This window comes from Takifugu rubripes, chromosome 13 (genome assembly GCF_901000725.2).
Source record: "Takifugu rubripes chromosome 13, fTakRub1.2, whole genome shotgun sequence".
Lineage (NCBI taxonomy): Eukaryota > Metazoa > Chordata > Actinopteri > Tetraodontiformes > Tetraodontidae > Takifugu > Takifugu rubripes.
In genome coordinates this window covers 8,918,491-8,946,364 of record NC_042297.1, presented here as the reverse complement: position 1 = coordinate 8,946,364, position 27,874 = coordinate 8,918,491, and the positions used below count along the sequence as shown (strand labels likewise).

The following is a 27,874-nucleotide window of genomic DNA, read 5'->3' as shown; positions in this document are numbered from 1 at the left end:
GTGAATACCTTAAAAAGCTTGTGAAAGTCATTTTCACTCCGATGTGAAAAAGTCTTTTGAATGAGATGTTGTTTCTGCAAAGATTTGAACAGGTACAATTGTTTTGGAATCAAGCATTTAACACTATAATGATGTGGAGAACCTGCCCTAACACAGTATATTAAGCAAATATTTCAAATCAACATCAGTGTGTTTTGTTTTGTCTGCAACCCCCCCCCCCCCCCCCCCCACGCTCACTTAATCATAAAAGCAAAATGTTACTACCTATCATTAAAAATGAGTTATTGACCCTGAATATGACATAAGCTATTTGATCTTAATTTGAAACGTGTGTGTCTGATCTTTGCTTGCAGCCCACAGTTGCTGCTGATTAAAGTTTGGTGTCGTGATCAACAAAAGAAAGGGCATAGGGTCAACAAGGAAGGGAGTTGTCTAAGATCAGCCAGATGTTGTTTATTTTATTGTGTCAGCACTGTCATGTCATTCATTACACGCCTCTGTGGTCGGACACATATGAGTGTCTTCAGACCATAGCCACACCCAAGGATACGGCTAATTGCTGCTGTGCTGCCATTGTCTTTACAGCCCCATTTTGTGGCTCGCTTGCTAACTGGCACAGCAATAAGGGACACATAGATATACACTGGCAGTGTCCTTCGTGTGGCGGGTCCAACTTTTGTTTATGATTATGGAACATGATTTTGTTTTTTCCCTCTCTCATCTTGCCCTCTCTCCCCATGCCTGGTCTGTTTTAACTGCTTGGGTTTAGCTGTTCATGGGCGGTGCTGTGTCCCCAGCACTGCCAAAGAGGTTGCCTCTGCCTCATTTGGTGCCCACATTAGGGCAGAGAAACTTTCCAGAGCTGCTAAACCCACCCAGGATCTGCCTTGGCCTCATTTTCCCCTCTGCGGCAGAATCTTCAAGCTCTTCATAAAATCACTTGAAATCAAAGCTTTATGATCAATTTTATTTGAGTGATTTTAATGAAATGATCTTAGCTGATATATATTTTCAAACAGTGCATTATTTAAATGCAGAATTGTTTCTATCTCTATGTCTACAATAGAGTGCATTCCCCAAAGACCAAACTGTCAGAAGTTCCTTAGGTACTCATCACTTTAATGTGTAAAATGGTTTTGACAGACACTCCAGTGAAAGTCCAATGTCATCAACACAGTTTTCCTTTAGTGCTCTCCCCGTAGACAAATCTCAGAGCCAGTTTGTGTTGTGAGACCTCAAATCCTTGACCTGGCCCTTATGCGCGACCTCTCCTAGCGGAAAGGAGTAATCTGACCGGTGCACTGCTTGCAGAAACAACCGAGTAACCTCTGTTGTGCTATTATCAGCTGAGTGGTATTACCTCTCCTTGCACTGGAAAATATGCCTTGATTTCCATCGACCCATCACCAAATCAATGCTTTTAAAAATCTGAGACACCTTTTACTTAAGAGCAAAAGCATGCATTTTATGTTTTGACATGGTCATATTGATTGGGGAGGTGGGGTGAAGAAGGAGCAGAATGGAAAGAGGTGTGTGTGTTTGTATGCTTGTGTGTTCGAGTGTGTGTGTGTGTGTGTTGGGAGAGGCTCTCTCCTTTCTGTCTCCCTTTACGTGCAGCCTTTACGCAGCTCTCTTTTGCACACTCGGTCGCTGCCAGTGTCTGGTAACACTACCATCCTTAATGGCTTTCCTGTGCTGTACACCCACCCTTTCCACCCCACCCCACTCCACCTCCCTGCTCAACCATCTCTGGCTTTCATCTCCTTCATTCCCTTGCCCTTCTTCTCTCTTCTCTTTGGAGTCCCCCCTTTGCACCGTGCATTTTTTTCTCTTCCCACTAATCAATACTCAGTACTCCCTCCTGTCCACACCCCACGTCATTCACATTTGGCTTGCTGATAAATTATGGATGTTGGCCTCTCACATCACATCTAAAATTTCTATTGTGTTTGTCAATGGCTGATCGATACTTCACCTTGCCTCATGCTCGGAGCTCCCCATGCTTCCACTGTCTGACCACTTACATCCTTGGTCTCCTTCACCCCTTTTTTTTTGTTTGTTTATGATTTTGGTTTGCTGGGAATGCCTCTGGTGTCAAAATTTCATGGATGGCAACTTACCAAAAAAAACTAAACATCCTATACAAGTATGCACCCTATAAAAGTCTATTTCTTTTCCAAATGTTGTTAATGTTTTCAAGTCTGCGACTTGATGCTGGAGACATATTTTCTTTCCTTTTTGTCCACTCTGACAGTTGCAAGGCAACTTTGATATTTGAAGTGATAGAGTGGATTTGAAGATGGCGCACGACTATAAACAGGCAAACATGCACTTGGCTTCTATTCCGGAGTGAACTTTATTTAGCTGTAAGTGTTTTCTTGATAATGTATACATGGTAAGTAGACCCTCCTAACCTTCTCTGTGAACAGAAAAAGAGAACCCACATGCCCCACACACATTTGCACGCACTGGCATCCACATGTCTCAGCTTTTGTTTCTCACACTTAGACCCTCAAATCTCTCACTTTCTCTTCCCTGCACACATACAACCACTCGGGGTCAAAGCAGTGCTGGGGGTGTAATTTAAGTGGCGTTGGGCTTATCACAGATTAAGGCTCAGCTCTGATCTCTGGCCCTGCGCAGCACCTGCTCCTCACACCAGATCTCACCTCCCACCTGCTGACGAGAGAAACTATGCTGCCTACTAACGTCGGCTCGGCCTGTTTCCTTTTCCGTGACCACTTAACCTCTGATGCAGGCTTTTAAGTGAACGTCTGGTATGTGTCTGCCAGCCACAGCTTGGCAGCCGAGCTCTAGTACCAATACCTTAAGTAGCGTGCAATCACCTGTCAGTAGTGAGGCAAGAAGCTACTTGAAACTGCTACCCTTCTTGCATTTGGCAGTTGTAGTTTCTTGACTCTGATTTGACTTATCTGGCCAGTGTAGTTGAGTTACAGTTGCAACCAAAATATCAAACCAAACACATGAGACGAGTTCTATAAAGCAGTATGTAATGCTCTCCTTTTTTCTTGTTCATTTGACCAGCAAATCAGCAATTTACACCAAATGTCACTCACTTTTCAAACTATTTGATACCTGGAAGAATATAGAGGCCATAGTCTTAGTTTACTCCAGGCCTAATATAAATTAATATGTCTATAGTGTAGTTAGCACAACCATGGGCCTCACTTCTTCGTTCCTCACGATTAACAGCACCAACTAGGAGAGACATGGATTAAGGTTTTTCCCAAACATCAATAAATATTTTGAGCTAAATGGATTATTTTTTATTTCTATTCTTTGAATTTTTTTGAATCAGAGAAAGGTCGCCATAGTTGAGGGAGGGGTAAAAATGGCTCCGTTCTTCTATGCAGAATAATCTGCCTCCTGTCTGTCAGCACCTCCACTCCCTCTTCATCAATGGTGGGATGACAGCCTCACACACATAGACACAGTTGTCTTTTCCCAGATCCCTGGTATGCCATCCCCTCCTAAACCAGGGGAGGTGAAAATCTTTAGGACCCAAACTTTTATCCCCTTGGACACACCTTAGTGGCTTACATGCCAAGTCTTAGTTGACCCTTACATAGACACACGGGCACAAATTATCACATAAAGACTTCTGCCTTTGAGGTATGCATTCACACACATGCACTGCTCTAGTGACAGGAGTCAGGAGTCACAGAGCAGTGTGGCATGCTGCATATTATGAAAATCTCTGTCTGAGCAGAGGTCATTGTCTTTTATCTTTAGTGTGCCTCACCTTAGCGTGAGGATTATTCGGCTGAAAATGTTGCATGTGTTAGTGGAGCTCTTTGGAAATGTTGAATCACAGGTATCAATTCCTGGCAGCAAAAATCAATGTTGTGAGATTCTGAAACACAAAGAAGTCAAAAGGTTTGAGTTGAGATTAAGATATTGCCATGTTCCTTTTTCATTTGATATGGTGAGTCCGTGGATTTTAACAATGCACAAACATTTGCCCCAGTGTAATATTCCAGTCATTTTACTACCTAATCAGCTATTCAGTTAAATAAATATTCACTTAAAATAAAAGACACAATAGAGAATAATAACCGGTATGTACATTGTGCTTGCTGATATGTCTCTTCTAATCAACAATGACTGGACCATTTACTTTGCCAGACTTTCTATTGTATTTGACCTCTGTTATAGTCCAGGACATTGCTCTTTACAAGTCCTGGTATCTCTCTTTGTTTCCTTTCTGTTCCATTCAGTCTGGCACATGGACAAATGCACACACACACACACACACAGTCATACACTAACACAAGTTCTGTGGAAGAAGTGGGTGTCATCCTCCCCTGTCGTCCGTCGGGCTGGATTTGCCTCAGAGTGCAACGAGACTTCCTGATTTGTGTGACAAACACAAATGCCTTTAAATTCCCCACAGCCCTGCTTCTTACCAGCCTCATACCTTGTAATGCATTATTCACATCCTCTCTAGCATCCCCCTTACCTCACCCCAGCTCTCTACGCATCAGGGAAGGGACAGACACACACGACTCTGCTGGCAGAAAATCCATACGGCCTTGACGTCTTTGCTTCAAGTGGGCAATTAATGGAACTGCAAGTCAGTTCTATTTTCTCTCATAATTGTAGTTAAAGGTGAAGATATAATGATACCATTAAATGACAGTGTTCATACATTTTGGCAAGGAAAGTGTGATCGCAAGGAACATTATTGGCAATTATGCTGGATCAGCTGCGGCCTCTCCAGGGCACTAGTTATGAGTTGCCAAGTCTGAGAGAAAAAGTCACACCAGATAATATATCCCTCATCCTTTACAGCTCTCCCATCATGACCTGCGGGATCCCACTGCCCTCTGACATCAGTTATAGTGGTTATGGGACTAGTAGCCATAAAGTTAAAGTCCTCTGGTGCCTTACACTATTTCTCATAAACGTCTACAATTTTCTCACATACGCTACAACTACTTTTCCTCAGACTATAAGAAACTGTGGAGGAGTTGGGCTGATGTCACTGGAGTTTTACTGGTGTGAGTGATCAAAGTCCTACCTGTGTCGACAGAGCACGCTTCTTTGTGATTTTTATCATCATGGTATATATTTTTTAACATCATCGGTTTTGCTGTGCTGACGTTTGAGACAAGCTGAGCACCCCATGCTGTGGCCAGAGGCTGCACTACGCAACCTGTCTTCTTGCCGACTCACTCCTGTGCGCTGACACCCAGCTGAAGCCGAGCGGAGGCCTGCCCGCCTGCTGCTTAATGGTGAAAAACGAGAGCTGTCATGTCGTAATCGTGTAATAACCGTGCATGGTGTCACTTTCAGCAATTAATGGAGACGCTGTGACTGGGCTGCGTAAATCCTGCCTAAGTCGACTGCGGCCGCATACTGTGGTGGGTGAGAGTAGGAGAGGCTTATGTTAGCATAGGTTGGATTCTTGTTCGTACGTGTTTACCTAAAGGGAAAATATAAAGATTTGCATGTGTCTCCTCATTACAGCATTTCATCAGTCATAATAGAGCAATTACATTTATCTGCCAGTAAATGACTGATTAGTTGTGCTACAGTCCATGGTAGTTCACTAGCATATTTATTTTTCATTTATCAATTCAAGCTGGCATGGCTGCTGGCTTATTCAGAGCAATGCTGTCACGGCCTTTTGTAAATATTTTATGAACATAAAAATATCAAACTTTTGACAGAGTACTTTTTTTATGTTACACATTAATACTTGTGCATGTGTACAAATGTTTTCACACTATTATGTGTGTGCCAAAAGTTTTTGAGTGAGACCAACCTTTGAAAGCCATGTTTGTCCACAGCTTTAAGTATCAACAGCGTGTTGAAATTGTCAAAGTAAAGTCACTGGGGGCCAATGTCACAGCAAGGGTGTGAGAAGGGGTCCAGGGGCCTCTGAGTCTTGCCCATAAGGCAGGTCTTTATAGAGGGCAGACAGATGAGGTGAGCGGAGCTAGCTGTCACTGAGTCCAGAGTAATGACTGGCCCAGTATGCTGCTGCCAAACCCTCTGATTGTTTTAAGTATGTTTGGGTGTGGGCACTCTCTGACTTTATGGGGTGTTAGGATAGCGCGCAGTGTGTGTGTGTGTCTCTCTCTCTCTCTCTATGTATGTGTGCTAATGTTTGGATTTCTATTCACAACAGACACAAAATAAGCCACACGCATACATATCCATCTGCAATGCCATACACACACACGGATTTTGACACAGAGTCTATGTCCTTTATTGCACCCTTCTTGAGACTTCTCGCAGTTTCCCTTTCTTCCCTTGGCTCATCAGTTTACTTACAAAATAGATTTTGTCAGGCTCATTGATGTATAATGCACTGGCACCAGTGAGCCTATTTTCATTTTAATAACACTGAAATTTTTTTTAATATTATGTGACTCTTTGTGACAGAATGAAAGCAGTATGGAGATGATCAAACAGTCGTTTGTTTCAGGTCACGTCTCCTCTGTCTATCTGTCAGAGCCACTCCGGAGAGGTTGAGGGAATGAGAGGGAACCATGACTGGAGGGACTTTCTCCAAAACAACGCCAAATCACTCGCTTTGCCTGTTCCTCCCCGTGCACCAGAGAGACGTGTCACAATCCAACACGTCTGTCACGGTATCCCACAGCAGCCTCTGGATCCAACAACGCACTGCGCCCCATGTCTTGTCACCTGTTATCTTTACCATGCCTTGTTGTTCTGCGTCAAATCACTCGCAACATTCCTAAAAAAAATTGGGGTCGTGCTTTTATGCAACGTGGAACGTGCCATGGCATTTATTCAATGTTATTAGAGCTGGCAGTCTGCAATCCAAAGAAGTCAAATAGGAAGAATTCACTCTGAAATCATACTTGTCTGTGATGCAGTCATGTTGATGTTTTTAGAGCATGAATATCTGGAGGTAAATCAACTTCTTACGTGAGATGACGGATGATTTACATTCTCTAAGCAGAGCAACAAGGTCTCGACCAAAGGATGCACATGTGAAACAAATTTGCGATAGCAGCTTACGTATAACTTTTCGTGCTGGTGCAGAAATTCGTGAGATGTTCATGTGGCAGGTTGGTACATAAAGAAAAACACTGAACCTCAAGTATTTATCGCCCACCTTGTACTTAAAGTAAATGTCTCCAATTCTGTAAGACCTAGTGTTAACCAAAAGGTTTTCAACAGACAGAGTCAACCATCTGCTCACCACATTGTTGGAACAACAACACTGTTTCACCTAAAACTAATTTATTTGGGTACTTTAAAAAAGACCATATGTTATTTTTTTTAGATAATCCATATGGTATCATCTTATTCTTGCAACATATTTCCAACATTTTTCTTTCAGACCACTCTTCAGTTAAGGGTCTGTTGCTGTTATAAATAATAACTGTAATTTTTCAGGTTTTTTTGAGCAATAACTCAACCGTCATTGAATACCTTCGGTATGGAGTGAGCTAGTTCCTCTACATTTTACCTATATTAATATTATTCATTTGTGCATATAGCATCTGTCTATAAACATGACTTCATTCAACACTAATGGCCATAATACCTTTAAATAACATCATTATATGTTGTGAAATGATGGAACTTTTTGGATGAAAAGATCAGCGATGCTTTCAGAGTTTCCTGCAGGGAGGGAAACATCCTTGTCTGTGAGAGCTTAGAAATCAGTGCCCCACACAGCTTCCTCTTCTGGTATCTCTTGTGACAGCCAGATTACATTGGCCGTATAATATCGTTGTAGGTACAAGCATCCAGTATGTACTTTGGATTAATGGGGAATGATATATGTGTAAAGAGTAGTGGGCTAACTAAACTCTGAGGAGTCCTGCTGTGAGTGCGTGAAGGCTCAGATTAGCAAAATACTTGCAGCATTTCTAACAGGTGTTTTGTGTCTGTCTCTGTGTGAGTGTTATAAATGACTCTTAAACACACTAATGGTGATCTAATATCCTATTTACACTCTTGCAAATGAGTGGTTTTTTTTTCTTTTTTCAGCTAGGTCCTTTCTGCGAGCATCTCAGCAACTTTGTGTCAGGCTGCTGGCATTTGTTTACAGAGTTTTACACAATGTCAAATTTCTGAAGTTGTCATATTGAATCCACTCTGGAGAAGAGTATAAAAAACATGAGTATACCAGTGAGCTTAGAGGCGCAACAAATATCCACCCTGAGTTACTCTACAATGCAACTCTAAAGTCAGAAATTTAACAAAAATGTCTACAGAGCAATAGGATTTTCCTTCTTTGTTTGCTTCTTTGTATCCTTTGTTTTTTTAACTGTCTTTTTTTCCCCACTCCCTCTTTTTTTGGTGTCCCTGCAGATTCCCCTGCTGTCTGCTCTCGTCACATTCCCCAATCTGTTAGCCTTCTGATACCAGGGCCAGACTTGAAAGGAAGTCTTAAGGACGAGAGCTTATACACTGTGCCAGATTTTGTTAAATAACTACGAGATGTTGGTGCCAATTCATCAGTAATTGTCCCTTCTGGCACATTCTGTTGAAAGTCCTGGAGAATCCTAAGCTCAAGATCACTGCAAGTGTTAATCTTCTTATACTTAAGGTATCAGGTTTTCTTTTGATGTCGCTAAACATGTTGACTTCTATCTCAGCACAGAAGGCAATCCAGACATAGCTGTGAGCGAGATGGGGGTTTGTCTGCCTTTTCCTTCCAAGAAACTCATGGTTAAGTGTTCTTTTACTACCATTTATTATGGTGCTTAGATAAAACAACCACAACAAATGAGAAGGAAATGGTAAGGAACGGATTGATGCTATGCTAATTGTCTCCAACTCAACAATTTGAGCCGCCTGTGTACAGTGTGAAATCAGCTAATTTATTTACAGTGGCGGGATTTTATTTCTGAGACAGCTTGGTGTCAAAAACCAAGGTTATTTCCAAGATCTTATTCATCTGTGGGTTCCTTTGAAGATCAAGAGAAAAGACAGTTGGAAGTAGAAGTGATTTAGTGACTTAATTAATTGTCATGCCTTCCGGGCGTGATGTGCTTGATATGTCCTGGAACTTCAGAGTTGCTTACATATATACAGTGGTGTTGTCCACACAGGGTCATGTTCTGGGGAATCTGCCTCAGGGTTTCAGGTGGATCAACCAGGGAAGAGTTCACCCTCATGGGGCCCAAAGTCCCTGGCATGCTAGACCCCCCTCAGGTGCTCAGGTGAGCGTCTGTGATCAATCACTTAAGCATTTTGTCAGGTGAAACTCTCCCATCAGTCAGTCAGTCATTTGGTTGGGGCCTCAGGTGGTGGGGGATAGTGCAGAAGCTGTGAGATCAGGGCGAGCTTCCACATGTGCATCAACACTGATCCCAAACGCAGGTGGAGATTTGTCGTGAGCTGGTCGGAGCTCATCTGTGGCTGAAAAAGATCTTTTTTCTTAACTGCACCTGCATATATGTGTACATCTCTGCACTATACATTTATGATACATGTCAACACAGAAATATGTCTGGGAAAAATATATGTATATTGATATATCTTTTCTTTCCATGACAAAAACAAAACTTTCTTTCATTCCGCATACTGCAATCAAAAGAAAAATGCTGCTTGCCTGGAGGGACTCTAAACATGTGTCCTGGAAGATTTATGGCAGTTTAGAACTTAATTGTGCTGGTTTGTTTTTGGAAAAAGACAGGTGGGGACTGAGCCGAGACATGTTTTATCAATTTGATTTCAGATGTATGCTTGGCTATTGGCGTAATGCAACATGCATTTTATTGTAATTCCACATTTGATTTAGAGGTGTCTGTCTTTGGCAGACTTTGGTGAATGCTCCCCATGTAATGGCTGGCAGTGGAGAAAGTGCCTGGAAGCGATTGGGTGTTGCTGTGTGCTGAGGAAATCTCTTTTCAGAGACATGTGGCAGCATGATCAACAAGTTCAAGTGAAAAGTGACATGTGAAATGCAGCATTTATTTATTGAAAATCATCCAAAAGTGATGTGGTGTCACACTGATATCATCAGCAAAGCAGCTATGATGCTACGAGTTAATTTAGGGGGTGTTAATGCTACTTTTCTTTTACTCATAGGAAATACACAGTAGGTGTGTTTAGAAAAATGGAAGTTCATTGTAAGCTGGGTGATTTTTTTTTTCTTTCGTGTGTATCAAAAGGACATTTTTAGAGAGAATATGTTTTTGTAGTATTTTGTTTTTAGGATTCAAAGCTTAAGTATTATTTCTTCTAAAAACAAATTAGTCATGAAAAGGCAGGATTTAGATCACATTTTGGATGAGAAAATGAACTGTTAGTATGAGTAACTCTCGATCCAATTGTCCTGGACCAAACCCATTATAGAGCTCAAGTGATGCTAGGGTGGTAGACTGGCATCAGTCAAACCCACAGGCTCCCCTAGGTCACACCAAAGCTGGTACTTTGAGTTTTAAGACTCAGACAGCACAGACATTATACAGCTAATGATGAAATTACAGCACTGACTCACCGTGTAGCTAAATGTTCGTGACAGGAGAACGGCAATAGATTATCGTCTGAGAGAAGAAGCACTTTTCCCAGGAAAAGCAGCTGTCAGTTAGGCTGAGAGTGAGAGGAGTTGAAGAAAGAAAGTGGAGATGGACATAAACTCCCAAGAATGGAAGCTTAGATGATTGTAATTATGACTGTAAAATGCTCGATACTGTCATTATCACTGAGTCATGTATCCACGTAAAAGAAGGGGATATTTAAAGATGTGTCACCACTGTCTGAGGCTGACATTGGAAGGACAGGTTTACACTAGGAAGGACTAAAGGAAGGAGTAACTAAATGGAATATCCTTTAAAGTCCTTATAGTCAGTGGTAATATTATAAAAGCCTTTGGTATGTGTTTCTGTATCACATGTATGGTTTCATTTAGTACTGACTGTTTTTCTTCCTCAAATGGGCATGTGTCTACATTTAAACATTTACAAGCTGGTATGAATATGTGCTCATACTGTGTGTGTATGTGGGCGCGCGTGTGTGCGCGCTCGCATGTGTGTGTGTGTGCATGTAGTACCAAGATACACATTTTACTTAAAAACTGAGGACATTTTGGCTGGTCCTCACATATTTAAAGGCCTTAGTTTGAAGGTTGATGTTAGTGTTTGAGCATAGGTTAAGGTAGGATAAGGGTTAGACATGTAGTCATGGTGGTTGGGATTAGGGTTTGGAACTGGATAATGCAGTTTGTCAATAAAAGTCCTCACAAAGATGGAAGAACAATGTGTGTGTGTGTTTGCTTGTGCGTGTGTGAGACATAGAGAGAAAGAGAGAGAGAGAGAAAGGCTAAAGTGTCTATGCCTGGATAGCTACATGCTCCAAGTGTGAGTGTGGCGTCTATATGCTCCTATGTTGCGGTCACTCTGTATAAATGTTGTGGTTGCTCTGTTTTCTTACTTGGGTTTCAGAGCAAACGTCTGAAAACGGTTGTGTTTTCAATGGCAGCTCCAAGGGAGCCATAAATTCACAGCATGCTGTATTTTTATCCTTTTCATATAATGAAAGTTCCAGAGGACAGACCAGTCACAGCGAGGGTGGGGCCACTTGTGAGAAAGCAGTGTGGGGGTAGATTGTGGTTTTTTTGGGGGGACATAAGAGAAGGGAACAACTGCACTGGACATTTGGGAAAAGCAACTAAGAAGTGTTCCTAGACCTGTGCTTGCTGCTCAAAGAAGCCTGAGCCTTTGAGCAATTAGTGTGCTTTTCCAAGTGAAATGCAACTGGGTTGAGTCTGAATATTGTTGAGCGAAATGGCTCCAAGTTCAATTACACATTACAAGCCGCATGACAGTTTCCATTGTGCAATGCTCAATTTAACACGATGGTGCCAAATCGTCCAGGCAACCTGGTTCACACTGGAGTCAGTGTGACGAGACAGAGGGAAGGACCTTCAACAAGAGGCCCTCTTAACTACTCTATTATGGTAACACATACCTGTAGAAAAGGAGACACCTGAGACTGCGAGTCAAGCAGCTCGAGGCAACTAACTAACACAACCTTCCTCTGGTAGTGTCCTGTCCTACTTGATTGCTGTCAAACTGTTGTGGTTCTCATGCTTTTGTGTCAATTGTTGGAGTCAGGAGGAGATTATCTGGTGGCCCTGTAGCCTCGGGCTTAATTCTTGTAATGAATCTGAAAACCCTTTTTTCTCTTTAATCTCTGCTTAGAGGACAAAGTTTTCAGATACTGTATGCAGAGGATACAACTCTCGTGTTGGAGTGTATCATTTAATCATCAGAGACGCTTTGCATGTCGACAGCGTTCAAACTGGCTTGCTCAGCCTCCTCCAGAGTCTAATTCACAGCCCACCCGTGTAACCTCTTTTTCCCTTTGGTGGCAGGAAAAGGAAAATAGAGGCCCGTTCTTCACAGTTTGACTGCTGCTGTGGTGGTGGTGGGAATGCTGGAACCAACCCTGTTAAAAATTGAAAACGTTCCCGCTTCGAAACCACCATGACTGAGTAGATTAGACCCGCATCCACTGGAAAACAATTTTATTTCCTGAAGATATTCGGGGCATTTAATTCAGAAACAATGCTGCCTGACACACTGAGCCTCTTATATTACACGTTTCTTTTCATCACAGTAAGTCAAGTTAGTCAAACAAAAGGAAATGGGTGGTTCAGTCAAACATGTTAAGATGCAGCCCAAATACATTTGTGCTGGGCTTAATTATTCACCCAGATGAGTCTTTTCTTGTGTCAACACCAATTAAAGTCAAGGGAATAGAATCAGAGAAACGCACGTTCCCTTCCATGCAGTGAAGCCTTTGTAGAAGCTATGTCACTGACGACACACGGCTATATGCATATTTCATTGGGACATGCATATTTTACAGTATAATTCTTGGCACACCGCTGCTTTGTTCACAGTACGTGGGGTGGCCTAAAGAAATAGAGGTTTTCTTTGTGTGGTTGTGTAATATCAGTGGGAGAAAAATGTGGAGAATTGAAATGCGTCCTGGCAGTCACTATCATTTCCATGCAACTGGGAAGGTTTTGATATGGATGTCATTATTCCTGTTACCCTCGGTTTTTTAAGCAGGTGTTCAGTACTAATAAATATTGACATGAAATCAGATAAAAAATAATCACAATTTCTTTATTTCAGATTATTCCATGACCACCTATAATCCGAGTCACATTGATATAATACATGAAACTTAAAATCCATGCACAAAGAGCACCTACATCCCAAAAGACTCCTGTGGGAGACTGAGTTGGCGGAACAAAGCTAAAAGTGCTTGAGCAGCAAATGTTTGCACGTGGCAATTTTCTGAGCTCTGTCCTGCGTCATGTTGTGGTTGGAGTGGATTAGAATGTGCCAGAGATATGCTAATGTATGCGTTCAAAAGAGACATAACATCCAGACACAATGCAAGCACAAACAAGTGTCAGCCAGTGTTTGCCTTAATGGCCGGGTTCAGAAGGGAAGGAGCGTGAGGGAGGAAAAACTCAAGCAGGGAAAGAGAAACGGGAGAAAAAAAGCATGGTCACAAACACATGTTGCACGAGCTCGGTGAAAGAATGAGCAGCGGCACTAAGAGTCCAACTCTGTAGGCTACTGGGATAAATATCAATTGGTGGGCTGCAGACACACACGCAAACCATGCAAGTGTTTTTTTTTTTCAGTGCAGTTCACAGGAGTTCACAGGAGTTAACTTCAACCATATCACTCACATCTAATAGCCCTGTGTACTCTGGCTACTCATGCTACACGCACTTGATCATTGTGTTGGATTTGGTGCCTCTGGTCCTGCTTCCTTTCGAGTCTGCCTCATTCACCCACACAGGCAGCGGCCAAGACAGTATTCAGTCAAACATTAACCCAGCTGCTGGTCATGAAATGCCCGAGGTCAGTGCGTGCTATAGTGGAAACATGAGAATCAAGACAAGTTGATACAAGAATTAATGCTAAACTGGATACGGCTGCCAAGAAGATCACAGAGCTTTAAGTGATCCTTGTGTATTAATCAACACTTATATTAGAGAAGTCTTTGATGGTTGCGTATCAGCAGCATTTGTGCTCACTGGAATCTTTAAACATGTGCGTTGTATTAAGATACACATGCATTCTTGTATTCAGACAGCTGCACTCCGGAGATGTGACCACAGATCTTTATCACCAGCTGACTGACCAGTGTCGTGGTTTGCTTACATTAATGAGGCTGAGGCTTCCTCTCCTCTGATGTGTTCTCTATCGATCACATGCAAGTATGTCTTAATCGCTGTAGGGCCCAACCAATCTACACGATTAGAGAATTCACTCACGCTCGCTCATGTCTTTCTTTTTTGGGCGAGGCTTAGCTGAAGGCAGTTTTTTTTTTTTTTTTAACATTGTTAGATGGGAAAGGAACTACCAAGATGACAAATACTACTTAAAAAAAAAACCCTAAGGTGAGCAGACTGGTGTCTGAACATGGTCACCAAATAGATTACATTAATGAACAGACTAAAGTACAACATTACCAAAGGCTTTTACATTTTAATGTCTTTGAAAATGCAAATATTGAACTTGATGATCCTGCAGAACTAACAGATATATCCTGCTTGACCTGCATTTCCACTGCTGGGATATTCTAACATTCTTCCATATTTGAAAGGAGGTCCCACACAGCTCACACAGGAATTGGAATATTGTAGTCTTTAAATTTAAAATTCATGTCAGGGCTGATTTCATTCCACTGACAAGATAGTACCACGACATAAAAGGTACATGTGTCCTATATGTATGTACAGTATCACATTACAACTACATTTGTGTTACATTTTTAGGGGCGATCTAACCAAATACTCGTGTATGTACACCTACGGTAAAAACATGACACAACATGACTCGAAACCAGGTCCCCCTCTCTTTAAACTCATTCATTCATGAGGAGCTCACATATCATGTTTGTCTGTTGCCAAAATACCAAGTGTCTTTAAACTATTCCCCGATTAGAGCCTGAGATATCTCTCCTTATCTATCCATCAGCACCCAGAGTGATCTTCTCATGTGTAAGTCACTCAGGCTCGACGTTGGCTCTGAAGTGCGTGTCACGACCGTACATGACAAAACACCTTAAACAGGCCTCTTTTTGGAAAGAATGTAGCCGGGCAGTGGCGTCCGTATTTTCCCTTCCACATCATTGCACACTTTGACCCGCCTGCATGTACTTAATGTGAAATCACAGGGTACCACCCAGACTCATTATCTATGCTGGCAAATTAGGCCTTAAAGATGAGAATGTCCAGAGAAGAGGCCATTTTTGTAGATCTGCATATGAAGGTGTGTAGTACTCGGGCAGGCCTTTCTGCGTTTGCAGGCTCTGGCTTTTGTCCTCAAATGTCCATGTCCTCTTTTCTTTCAAGAACAAGGAAAAAGCTCTTCCTCTCAAGGTCAAGTGCTTAACTATGGCTGGTGACTTACAAATCATAAGTATTGATCATGGCAGCAACCGTGCCGAATGTAGGGCAGACAGTAAAATCAGCTCCACTTAAGGCTTAATAGCCCACATTAAAGCAATTATGCACACAAAATAGGACGATCTAACTCTACGGATATTATGCCGGTCCATATATCTTTTTTTCCCCTATATTTCCTCAGTATTTTTATCCAGGCACTTCTGATAATGAATCAAGGGTTTGGCTGATATTGACTGCCTCAGGTGGAACCATTGTAATTGGTTGGGTGACCCTTCATCAGCTCCACGCCCTGTACAGCCTTGGAGGTAAAACTGCTGTAGTCAATGACATAATGTGTGCAAGGTTTTCGCTGTATATGTGTGTGTCAATTCTCATGTATTTACTAATGATGGCACAAGTGGAGACTGGTGACCCGTTAACAAAGGTGGTGCATTCGGGAGTCAGTCAGTCAACAGCTCAAGGACCAGCCTTGCGGGTGTCCTCTCTTTATACAGAGCAAGAGATTGGTCAAGATGTTTTTAAATGATTTTCATAAATGTATGTTTTACTTCAAGAATGTAATCCCAAAAAGAAGAGATTATACTCTACATTCGTTAGTACTTACGACATTGACGGTTTCGTTGAAGGTTGCTATTCTTTCACAAAATACTTGCATATGATAACTGACATACCTCTAACCATTATATGAGACAAACTCCACCCACCAGCTACATGTTAAATTAAAATAAACCTGTAAATATTAGAAAAGGCTGTTTGATCATGTCCTAGACCTCAGGCATACAGAGAGAAGAAAGCCTGTGTATGCGGAAGTATTATTCATTAAAATTCCAGAATTCCCAAAGGCGACAGTGTGATTATGACCTATTATTGATATATGTAAGTGAACCTGATAACTCTTGGTTCAGTGCATTTCTGGTAAGTCTGAGGGAATTTCTAAACATTTTGATACTGAAAGCCTGCGTTGTAGAGACACATACCCTAGGCTATTACAGTTTAGCATTGTTTATGCAGAACAGTAATTCAATCTGTGCATCATTGGAAAAGCAAAAAGGCTTCTGAAGCAAAACACACATTTAGAAATGTCATTTGTGACACTGTATTGTGTTTCTGATTCAATATTTTGTCTAATTACCACTTTCCTCCTTTTTATCTGTTTTGAGATGAAAGATGCTCATGAAAAATTTAAAGTTGAGATCTGCATATGCCGATTAGCCTGATTGGGATGCCGTCTCTTGTTTGGAGGAAAGCGGAGTGAAAATGACATCAGGGAGCAATGAGAGAATCCCGCTTTTCCCCTTTTGACACATGCATTTCATCTTCACCGTGTGAGGAGGGAGTTATCCAAGTCAGGCTGGCCGTTACTAAACCGATCCATCCGCTACGTCTGTCTCTTAGAGGGCCGTAAATATTTCAAGAAGTTTACCTTGCAAGTTTTAATGTCTAACACATGAGAGCCGATGGATCGCTACATCTATGCAAATCAATTCTTTGGCATCTAATTCTAACCACAAATTCTGCTCAGATGATATAGAGCAGGGGCAAATTACACAGATGGTTTTGTGCTGCGGCGTGTGCTATTTTGCGCTGCATACTTAAAGATGTGCCAGAGGATGATGAACACTAGAAAGAGGCAGAAAGTGAGCTTTCTGTGAAAACTTATGTCATCAAACGCTTTCATTATCTAATGTTAATACCCAAGAGATCAGCATTGTCTAGAAGATGTGGGACTATAATTGCTTTTATTGGTTTATTGTGTGAGCCAAGGATCTCTTTGATGTATTTAAGGGACCGAGCTAATGAATCAGTGAATGCAGAAGCAGCCTATTGAGGGAGCTGATCTCAAAGAAGTTGACATTGGAGGAGGGGTTGTTGTGTGCAAATGTGCATGTGCACACATGCATGTGTGTTTGTGTTTGGTAGTGGAGTTTGGTGGGGTGGGGGTAGATTGCAACAATGTGTTCTTTCGTTGCAATGGTGAACAAGCGGGGACTTAATCAAGCACAGTTGAGTAAAGAGGGGTGGCGAGAAATCATGGTGTGTAGTCATGTGTAAACATCCCAGACAATGTTAAACAGAAAGATGCGTGACCCCAGAGTTATGAGAGCGGGGCTAGATGCGAGCTCAGGGGGGTGGACCCTGTAGTGACCGCTTTACGAGCCCTCTGACAAACCCATCGGCCATTAATCATCGTTTGCGACGAGAGCGAGCCTCGTTAGACCAGAAAATGCATCGCGTAAATGCCATGCTTCCATTTTTCAACATGGCTCTCACTTCCTGTGTGTTGTTTTTGTTGACTCATTACTGAGTTTAGAGGACCTTCTTTCTTTGATCTTTCCACCCGGTCCCGCGCTGGTAGATGTTGCCAGTGGGTATTGTGAGGGCTTGTGTCATAGGCGGTGGCGGGTGAGGGCAGATACAAGCGTGTGGATCCGGTTACCCCCCCTGCTTTTCCCACAAAAGTGATCAGAGCCTGAAAGTTGAGAGCGTGTGTACCTTGCAGCAGGTTTTACTCACATTTCTAGTTAAACCTTTTATTAAACTGTCCATTGTGCTCCTTCTCTGCCCACAGACGCTCTGCTTCATTCTCATGCCCATCAGGTCAGTGAGGTTAACAGCCAAAGGGAGGTAGAGGGGATCAGGGCAACACTATCCCATCTCTGCCCCTACAACACATTGGAAGAAAGGGAAAGAAGTATATACTACAACCGTTTGATGAGTAGCAGGGCAATAAATTCATTAATCATCATTATATGCCTCATCAAACTCTTTGTCAGGCTCTCCGTGGGAGTTACACAAATTAGTAAGTGAAAAAAGGCAGTAATTTAAGAGGAGCTAAGTAAGTGCTTTTTGATTGCTTTTTTTAACAATGCTTTCCCTGACAAGCTAATAAATCAGATCTTTCTATACTTAAAGTGCAGCTTCTGTGAACCAATCTGAGCTCCACAAAAAAAGCACAGAAAACACGGCTGTGTTGGGACGAGTGCTTTTACCACAGCCAAAGCCCTTTCACCGATTTGTTTTGGATTCCTCCTCTTTATTCTTTAACAAAGAAGCCCGAGTACAAAGCTTTTGATAACTGAATGAACTGCTGTTATGTCTCCTGATGCGACCCGGGATTTTCTCTTCTGGGAGTAAAATAACCTCATGTTTGACTTGAGATTTAAAAAATGCAGCAATGGTGACCATATGGTGGGAAATTCAATTAGGCCCTCCTTTTATTATTTTTGTATGCCATATTACATTTTTCTGTTAAGCTAATCCAGGTTTATTGGCTCAAATGAGATGCGCGAATGCACCGCACCCCCTTGCTAGCCTAATTCTATACAGAGAATTCTAGCTGGCAGGTGAAGCATACCTACTACAGCGATCATATCCTTCCCTCCAGATGGCCGTTCCATGCGAGACCAACAAATCATCCATCAGACTGGAAATGGCTCCATTATTGAAAATGAGGTCAATAGAAGATTTGTGCCTGAATTGTTGCCTGGCCATTTCAGCCTTCTGCAGGTATTAGCAGTGCATCGGAAGTTAGATAGGAAGTCTCATGCGGGAAAGGATGCAGTTGGTGGGTGGCGCTGGTGGTGTGGTGGGGAGGATAGTTAGGGGTGGTCTTTATCTGTTTAAAGCCTCTCTCTGATGAGATTACCTATTGGAGTTGGCTGTAAACCATCCTGTTAATCAGTGTGTAGCAGCCAACTCACTCCCACTGGCATGTAGCCACTGTCTGATTTTTCCCCCCTTAATAAATACTGTTTGAGAGTTAGTTTGAAATTGAAAATTGAAATTATTAATGTTAAAAGCCATCTGTGTGAGAGAAGCCAGAGTGCGCATGAACTCAAATTGCTTGTTTTTGCTTGTTTATTTCGATTTAGCTGCCTTTAAATTTGTACGTTATAAATGACTAAACCCGGCAGCCACCTGCACTCATCTAAACTAGAGCAGCCGCTGCTGTACCTCTTGAACTGGCAGTTTCAAAGTTGAATCACTAGAAGGCACTAAATTGGAATTGCAGCAGCAGTTTGCATACAGCTGAGGTGGCGTCCTCCCCTCATTGTTTGGGAGAGAAGGCTGGTGGGGAGTAGAGTTTTGAATCTGTCCGACAGTGGGGGCGTCTCCTCCTTGGCCTTCCTCATTAAAGTTCGCTACACACACTGCTGAACTGAACAGGGCTCAAAATAACTTGCAAGAGGAAGGGGAACTAAAAAAAAGCCACTGCCCTGTTTATCTCCATCTTGGGAAATGATCCAATTAAGTAAGCACCCATTTGCATCCATCAGACTGCACCAAACTGGGAGGAAAAGAGACGGGTAGAGAGCAAACATAAAGGGGCCTGCAGCGGGAGAAGGTCTATTTGTTGTGCAGCGTGGTTCGGTGAGGTTAAAATGTCCCTGATGAATGGTAGCTAATGGTAACATTACAGGAAGCGAATGTGTGAATGCCAGAGCAAGTGTGTGTGTGTGTGTGTGTGTGTGTGTGTGTGTGTGGGTGTGTGTGCGCGTGTGTGTGTGTGTGGACATTACAGCAGTCATTAGGACAGATATCTGTGTGGTAATGTGAAGCAGATGTTGAGAAGAAAGGGATCATTTAAAAAGGGCAAATGTAAATAAACACTCAGACGGCTCAGTGCCCCTCCTCCCTGCTGGACAGGGAGGAGGGGCGTCAGACCTGTGGAAAGAAGCGGCTGGTCTCACAGTCTCATCCTGAAAGAAGAAGCGGCTGGTGTCTTCATTTCAAGAATAGGAGACATGCTTACTGCTCTGTAGCCGTGCAAACCTGAGGGGCTGTTGGCAACAACGTCGAAGTCCCTCCCATGCATACGTGTGCATACTTGTGTGCGTGCGTGTGTGTGTGTGTGTGTTTAAGTGCATATGCACATCCCCTCCTCGAGGGCTTGGTTGGAACCCCCAGCGTGGGTGTCAGTGAGCCCTTACATGGCCACTGAACACAGACCCTTTGCAGTCACCGGGTCAGAAGCTCACGCCACACTGCTGTCAGAGCAGATTGGTCAATGAGCAGCGCCTTTCACGGAGTCAAGGTGCTTGCAGGGAAGCGCTGCTCGTGTGCGTACGTTGTGTCATCCAGTCATTTAGATTGCCAAAAGAGCTAAGATATTTGTAAGTTAAATCATTTTAAGCATTTGGCTGTGTTTTATTTTGTGTGTTAAAACCATTTTAACGATACATCTATTTGTAAAAAGGTTAATTCTTACTTGCCACTGAATCTGATTCCTCGAGTCCTCCCTACGTCAGGCCCTGGCCTCCCAGGACTTCATAGTTCATCACTCTATGTTCATGTTTTTCCCTTTTCCCCCTTCTTCGTAGAAATGTTTTATTTATGTTGGGGGGGGTGGGAGGACACTTAAACCATCTCACAGCTGAAAATTACACATGTAATCTGTCCCAGAGGAACTCCACGGAGAAACAGAAAAACAGCCCGGGAAGTGCAGAAAAATAGTGGTAAATCACCTTCAGCCACTTTATCCAGGGTGCTTTACAACGTGTGCAAGACCGTTTTATAACTCCACTTAACATGAAGGTTGAAAGGGCCAAATGATGGAAAATCAGGGACCTGTACTATATTTTCCAGGATTCAAAACGGAGGATGAAAAACCTCAGTTGGGTTTTTGATTCTTTGGATTACTGCAGGTTGAGAATATGTGCTGCAGCGACGTCCCATGTGGGCTCAAGTGCGCAGTCTCGCCAGAGAAGTAGGTGACGTTTTCAGTTTGCGTGACAGTTTAACGGCCATCAGGTCCTTAGTGAGTGTCCTAAATAAACGTTTGTCTACATTCTAAAGAGAGAGTCTTTAGAATATAAATATTTAGCTGCACCTTGTCTCTATAGCCTAAACTAAAGCAAAATAGCTTTTAAAAAATGTGCGTTTATTGTATTTATGTGGCTGGGTGTTTTTTGTTGTTTTCTTCTTAAGTTAACGGCTCGCAGCAGCATTTGGGACACTTAGTAATCCTTCAGTGATCTTGGGAGTATGTTGATCATCAACAGGTCTTCGTGTCACTCTGCTCTCTGACATACAGCGCTCACGCAGCGGTCCATGCGGCAGGTGCCTCCTCCTGTTTGGTCCACAGCTTCTTCGGGACCGAATCTTCCCGCACCTGCATTTGCGATTCGAATGGTTGCAAATGTGGGCCTCGTATTCCTGTAGAGGACAGAAGCTCATAAGGTTAAATATAAAGTTAGAATAGAAGCGCTCACTAAAAGTGTTACGCAATGAAAAGGGTTTATAAATCAATTACAGTATTTGTTGTTTTTTTTCCTCAAACGTTGCGTAAATCTTTAATACTTCATCTCTGATGTTGCGCACTGTCAGATCATTCCAATAATAAAGGGATCATACGGACTTTTCACTTCAATTTTCACTTCATCCGATCCTGTCGATCCCAAAAGCGTGGAAAGCAGACAAGAATTCCCGCTTACTCTTGTTACTCAACTGTCTTACATTAACGCTTTCAGTCATCACTGAACGTTATAACTGAACTGAAGATATCACAGAAACATTTTTAAATCTTCAGCACAGTGGTGAAATGTCAATTAAACATGTTTATAGTATCCTAAGTGCCATCAGACGAATCGATTTTGGGAACACATGGAAAATGTGTGACGACAGCAGGAAAAGAAGACGTGTTTTCCAAACACCCTCAACAAAGTCGAAGTGAAAGGTGCAGACATCTCCGTCTTTTTTTGCGTCTACTTCCTCTGCTGTCTGATTATTCTCTCTCTTTTCACACGTGGGAAATGTTTCACACCCTACTTAGTATTCTCACAATGTAGCGATGCCAACAATGAATCGAAACGCCATTCAAGAGGAGGCGAATTGTGGGACCAAGTTGGATAAAGTTGCAGAAAGCATCTTCCCTGCAGGCTGCTGTGCCTCTCATGGAAATGATCCCAAACTCCTTTTCCTCCGGCGGGCTTCCGTTAATTGGCTCGTTTCTTTAGACTCTTAACCAGAAAAATTTCCCAAATATGCATTTTTACTATTGTTTCAATTGTTATCTTCGAAGGTTTGTTGTGAGCAATGTAATAATAATAATAATATTAATAATAATAATAAAAGAAGAAGAATACGTGTTAAATTCTGGCGCTGCATAGAACTACATCCTATATTTACTTTTGCAAATTAAGTCAAATATTGAAAGATCTTGACAAAGGGCAAAACAAGTCAGACATGCTTTATCACGCCTGTCATTTGTTCCTAATCTGGTTTGGTTTCAGAATCTTGTGCACGCAACACTGCGGCTTGTATTTAATCAGGAACGTTCTTTTGGGATAACATTATCAACCAACCGGCTCTGCAATTCAACACACACCAGCCTGAAACTCGCCACTATTTACACACAGGCTCACAAAGCGCGGAGTTGTAGTCTGCACATTCTCCGTGAAACAACAATCAAATCCCCGGGAAAAAGGAAAAGAAGAAGATTTTCCAAAAATCTACTAAAATCGAACGGTATATTAAAGGGAACGTTGGCTCGAACAGCTCAATCCCCGAAGGACCAAGAAGAGAAAAAACACACATAATTATGCTATTTAACTGGCTGATGCGTTGCAATCATTGCTCCAGCACACTCTGTCAGATTAAACTAGAAGGCCCGAACAGAGGACATTAAGGCTCAGGGAATTATGGAAACCTCAAGGGACGTTTCAACTGGGAGAAAATAAACAATGGAGATTAATGACAGCCATAAACAAGAGCGCGATCTCCTTCTCCAGTGGAGGTCATAATAATAATAATAATAATAATAATAATAGCTCATTCAACGAGTAGTTAAAACCCGTAGACCCGCGATACCAATCTTTGAATAATAATAATAATAATAATAATAATAATAATAATAATAATATCAATAATAATAATAATAATAATACTAATAATTCTTATTTGATGAGGAATCAGTGTATGAAATAAATGGGAAATATTTTGTCAGCATATCGGTCACGTATGTAATTCATGCCATTTTATCCACTTGTCAAAGTTGCTATAATCCTCATAATAACTGTGATCATTGTGTGTGTGCCCTATTGGCTCCACTTCTTTGTAACTAGGCCATTTGATCGGGGATGGGGTTCCGTGACGGATTAACAAAGAAGTCCACCCACCCTCCCCCCTCTCAAATTAGGAGCAAGTGTGACACCTACCTGCAGAAGTTGGAAGAGTTAGAGCTGCTTCCTGCGACACCAGCAGAGCAGAGCAGCAGTCTCATCCCGTGTGCGAACACACAGCAGCATTCTCTCCTTTTTTCCCTCGTCTAAGCATCATGTTTCACAGCCAGCACGCCATTAGAGAATCATCATTAATGGTATATAATAGGACAGTATGTTCGAAATGCATGGTCGCGTCCCTTTTAACAGCTTTGCCACGCCTTGGAAAATAGTAATGAGGTCTAAATTTGGCATAAAATCGAGCTCATTACCGGAGTTCACAACCTGATTTCTTTGCATAAAACACGATAGATAATTGGCTTAAATGACTGCGCATCGGTGCTGTGATTATATGAGGCAAAAAGTGCCCAGTTAAAAATGAAACTGGGGCCTGGTTGCCTTCCAAGTCATTTAAAATGTAAATATTCTTTTGTTTACGATTAATTCCCCTACAAAAAAAAAAAACACCTAACTTAATTTCCGGAACCTTTTATTTCTGAGATATTGCACCATGTTCATTCTTGAAAGCGGGGCCTTTTCTTTCCTGCCACAGCCTTGTTATTTTCACAGGATGTCAGCACTGAAACATCTGTCACTGCGCATTCAATATTCGGACTAAATGTAGGAATGAAGTGACCCCAGATCACGGTTTAAAAAAAACAAACAAAAACACCACAGCAGGCAGAAAATAATCGCCGCACAAGCGTAAATATTTTTCTCCATAATTTACTTCAAAGATAGTGTGTTGTCCATTTTAAATACAAAAATGCTACATTAAATATACATGTTAGTCTTTAATACAAATAGACTCAGGCGGCTGCATCGATTAAGACCATTTTTGTTACACTTTAGGAATAACCATTCAGAAACTAAAAAGAAAAAAATCTGAAGATAAGCATTTGCTCGTAAAATAAGTGTTTTCAGAATTGGCTTCATCATTGTTCTTTTTATGCAACCGCAAAAATAAATAAAAGTCCGTGGTGAGTGTAAAATATTCAGGTATTAAATGTTTGACATACCTTTCTTTAGTTCATAAGGGGAGTCTTTACAAAGATCTACCTGCGTTTGGCCTCTGACTCTCTGGCTCTCTCTTACCAAAGCCTCTGCTCTATTTAACACAGTCTGGTTTAATCCATTGAAATGTGCCGTGGAGCCCGTGGTTACCGAGCCGTGGTTACTGTGAAGGTGTCCAAAACTGCCACCATAGTTCGTGTAGCCGGGGTAGAAAGGGGAGGTGTAGTACAAAGGCCTGGAAAGGACCGTGCTGTTGGGGAGCGGGCACTGAGGGGAGGACCGAGATGGAGACGGGTTGGAGCCCATGACTGCGCTCTGAGGCAAACCGGGGCAGGACTGTGACGCGTCGCTGCTGCTCTTACACCTGTCTGAGGACGTGGCGATCTCCGCCAGGGACCACAGTTTAGGTTTAGGTGCCGAAGGGGGCGAATGGATGACAGAAGTGACGTTGCTGGTCACCGTGGTCGCTGCGTGACTCAAATCGGACTGCTTGTCTTGTTGCGCAACGGCCTGGTTCCCACGGGGCACCGCGGAGGGAGACGAGGTGGTGGGTTTGGCGGAATCCGGCAGCAGTTCTGTAGTCCGTTCTTCCTGTTCCTTTAGGTCGGAATCGCTGAGGAGAGGATCCGTGTCTTTGCCGTGGTTCTCCTCCTTAAATCTGTCACAGCCCATGTCCCCTGGGTTCAGAAGTTTATGATCTACAAACACAAATAGAGAAAATAATTACTGCTAAACAAGCGTTAAACCGTTGATCAAAGCGTGACATGGGTCTGTGAGCCGAGCGAAATGCAGCAGAAATAAGATATATGAAAATGAAATGACTGTTTATCCACATTCCCCTTGGGTATAATGGGTGGACTATAAACTCTCCTCTTAAAAACACAAGACCAGTCAGCTAAAACTCGAAATACGACTTAAACATTGTAAGAGAACAAATAATATCGCACGTGACTATTTCTAAGTGAATATTTAAAAATACCAATATTATCATTAATTACATTTTCGGATTAAAAATAATCGCATCACATTATTAGCCCTTCTTATGATAATGAGCACTCGACGACGGTTCAAAACTCGAGTGTAATTATCATTCACAGGCAATATTCTTTTAGCCGGAAATTCACCAGCTGCATCTTTATCACGCTGTTAAAGATGAATTGACTGCTAAACACCGTGCGTCACCAGCAATTTCACCGCCTGGGAAGTCAAACGAGGGGACTTCAAGGTGATTATTATTTAAAGCAATTGTCCCATTATAAATAATATACCACCATTAACCAGCAATCAATTTTGCACCCTGAGTGGAAACGACTGCTATGAAAAATTGATGATTTTCCTTTCTTTAATTTTCGTGCACCACCGACCTGCTTCTGTGTCTGTCGAGTCTCCCTTGTCTGTGGGCTTATTCGGCTCGTCGTCGTCGTTTTTCTCCAAATCAATATTCTCGTCCTCCTCCTCGTCCTCGCTGCGGTTCCGGGGGGTCCAGGTCATCTTGTTCTCCTTCTTTAACCTCCTCCTGGCGTTGGCGAACCAGGTGGACACCTGGGTGAGGGTCATTTTGGTGATGATGGCCAGCATGATCTTCTCCCCCTTGGTCGGGTAGGGGTTTTTGCGGTGCTCGTTGAGCCATGCTTTAAGGGTGGCGGTGGCGTCCCGGGTTGCGTTTTTACGGTATGCTGGGTCACCGTAAGGGTAGGTGCCCAGAGGTGTCGCGTAAGGGTGATATCCTATTGACCCGGCCATACCGCTCGTGTGATCATAAGGGGAACTCTGGGAATAAAAACCAAGCATAACTGATCAAAATATGCCAAAGTTTTCTCTCAGTCATCTAATAAAATCGTTAGGACATGAACAACTGTGCACACATTCATCCAAGCACACGCAGGGATAGATACACAGGTTCATTTCGGTTTTAAATATTTTTAATAATATATATATATATATTTAATATATCTTCCAATTGGGTGTTTGAAATGTTATACATGTCGCCAAAAATGATTTGCGTGGCAGCAGCACGCACAGCTGTTCCGCTTGCAATTAGATTGAACTAAAGAATTTTTCAATGAAAAAAGTGACATAATAGAAAAGGGGCCTGACGTTCTGTCGCCGCCTGTTCTGCGATCAGTCTTTGTAAACAGGCCTGTTGTTTTTATTCTATTCCCTGAGAGCATTCCACGCACCTTCAGTCCAAAGTGTAGTACTTTAACTTTTTACACCTGGAGCATCAAATGGGAAAAAGCTTTTGAATGACACCTTACAGCGCTTTTCGGTAAGTGCCTTTCGATGGAAAATTGTCTTCTTTTAACAATCCCCACTTTACTCCGATAGCACAACACTTTATTTGCCAACCGACCTGGCATTGTGGAATATTACCTAATACCCACGCACTGCTGGGGACCGAAATCCTACCTACAAATTGACTGTTTCTGAACGCGCAACTGACACTCTAGGGCTCAGTCAACAACGTATTCACAGGTTCTACAAAATATTATTTTGCAGTAATCACCTTTAGTTTACTCACCACATACGAGGTGAATGTGGCAGCTGCCGCTGCGTCTGCACTGTAGGGTAAATGGGAGTTGTAGCCTGGCGAGGCGCTGGTGAACGCAGTAGATCCAGCATAGGGCGCAAAAGCAGATCCCGAAGAGGATCGGCCAAGTTCCTCGGTCCTGGGTCCTGATATGACGCTGGTGCTATACGCTGGACACGAATACAGGGCGAGAGAAGCGGACGGCTGGTACAAGTAGCCCTGAGGATACGCCATGCTGGAGCCCGGAGAGTAAAAGCCACTTAACTTGCGCACTTTCCCCTCTATTTTTCAAGCGCTGCTGTCGGCGCGCATAGAGCCGTGTGCGCAGAGCCGCTGCCTGTTCTCCCCCCTAAATGACAGTCTGAGCAAAAAAAAAAAAAAAAAAAAAAAGAAAGAAAAAAAAATCAAAGTGGTCAGATCAAGAAAGCTTTAGATACTTTGCAGAATATTTCGGTCGCCGTCAGTCAGTCACTGTCCGTCGGAAATTTCTGTCTGGCTCTGGCTTGTTTGTTATTTGTTTTCGTTTTTGCTGCTCCCTTATCTGAGTTGCACCGCCGCTCACATAGCCGCGTAGAAGTTTTTTTTAACCGTCGGACGGGGGCTTTGCTTGGGAAAATGTCCTGCCAAGATGCTAAGTTGAAAAATTGAAGATCCCGACGCCTATGACGCTCCTCCTCTCGGGGTGTAGTCAGAAGGAGAAGGCAAGCTTATGCTGGGTAACTCTCTCTCTCTCTCTCACTCCCTCCCCCTCTCCCTCTTTACCCAATCCCTCTC

At 42.6% G+C, this 27,874-nt stretch overlaps 1 protein-coding gene and 1 long non-coding RNA gene across 3 annotated transcripts; both read right to left on the bottom strand.

Moving 5' to 3' along the window:
• Positions 1-17,925: 17,925 nt before the first annotated feature.
• On the bottom strand, positions 17,926-23,790 carry LOC115252079 (uncharacterized). Its single transcript, XR_003890516.1, has 3 exons — positions 23,554-23,790; positions 20,607-21,553; positions 17,926-18,060 (listed from the first exon to the last, which is right to left on the bottom strand). It is a non-coding gene; the product is annotated as an uncharacterized lncRNA (long non-coding RNA).
• A 239-nt stretch (positions 23,791-24,029) lies between these two features.
• On the bottom strand, positions 24,030-27,806 carry irx5a (iroquois homeobox 5a). Of its 2 annotated transcripts, none has more exons than XM_003969530.3 (3): positions 27,092-27,806; positions 25,935-26,340; positions 24,030-25,268 (listed from the first exon to the last, which is right to left on the bottom strand). In XM_003969530.3, exons 1-3 carry the CDS (start codon positions 27,332-27,334, stop codon positions 24,559-24,561), a joined length of 1,359 nt encoding a protein of 452 aa, XP_003969579.2. In that variant the 5' UTR covers positions 27,335-27,806; the 3' UTR covers positions 24,030-24,558. The 2 variants fall into 2 exon arrangements, with proteins under 2 accessions (XP_003969579.2, XP_029702240.1); XM_029846380.1 differs by having other exon boundaries at positions 27,077-27,762.
• Positions 27,807-27,874: the final 68 nt, after the last annotated feature.

What these genes read in the sequence shown, in the direction of transcription:
- irx5a (XM_029846380.1), bottom strand. Translation starts at nt 27,334, where the DNA reads ATGGCGTATCCTCAGGGCTACTTGTACCAGCCGTCCGCTTCTCTCGCC. An exon ending in ATGTGGTGAGTAAACTAAAG is followed by an intron (nt 26,341 to 27,076) that starts GTGATTACTGCA and finishes TTTTATTCCCAG; the next exon opens with AGTTCCCCTTATGATCACAC. An exon ending in CTCGACAGACACAGAAGCAG is followed by an intron (nt 25,269 to 25,934) that starts GTCGGTGGTGCA and finishes TTGTGTTTGTAG; the next exon opens with ATCATAAACTTCTGAACCCA.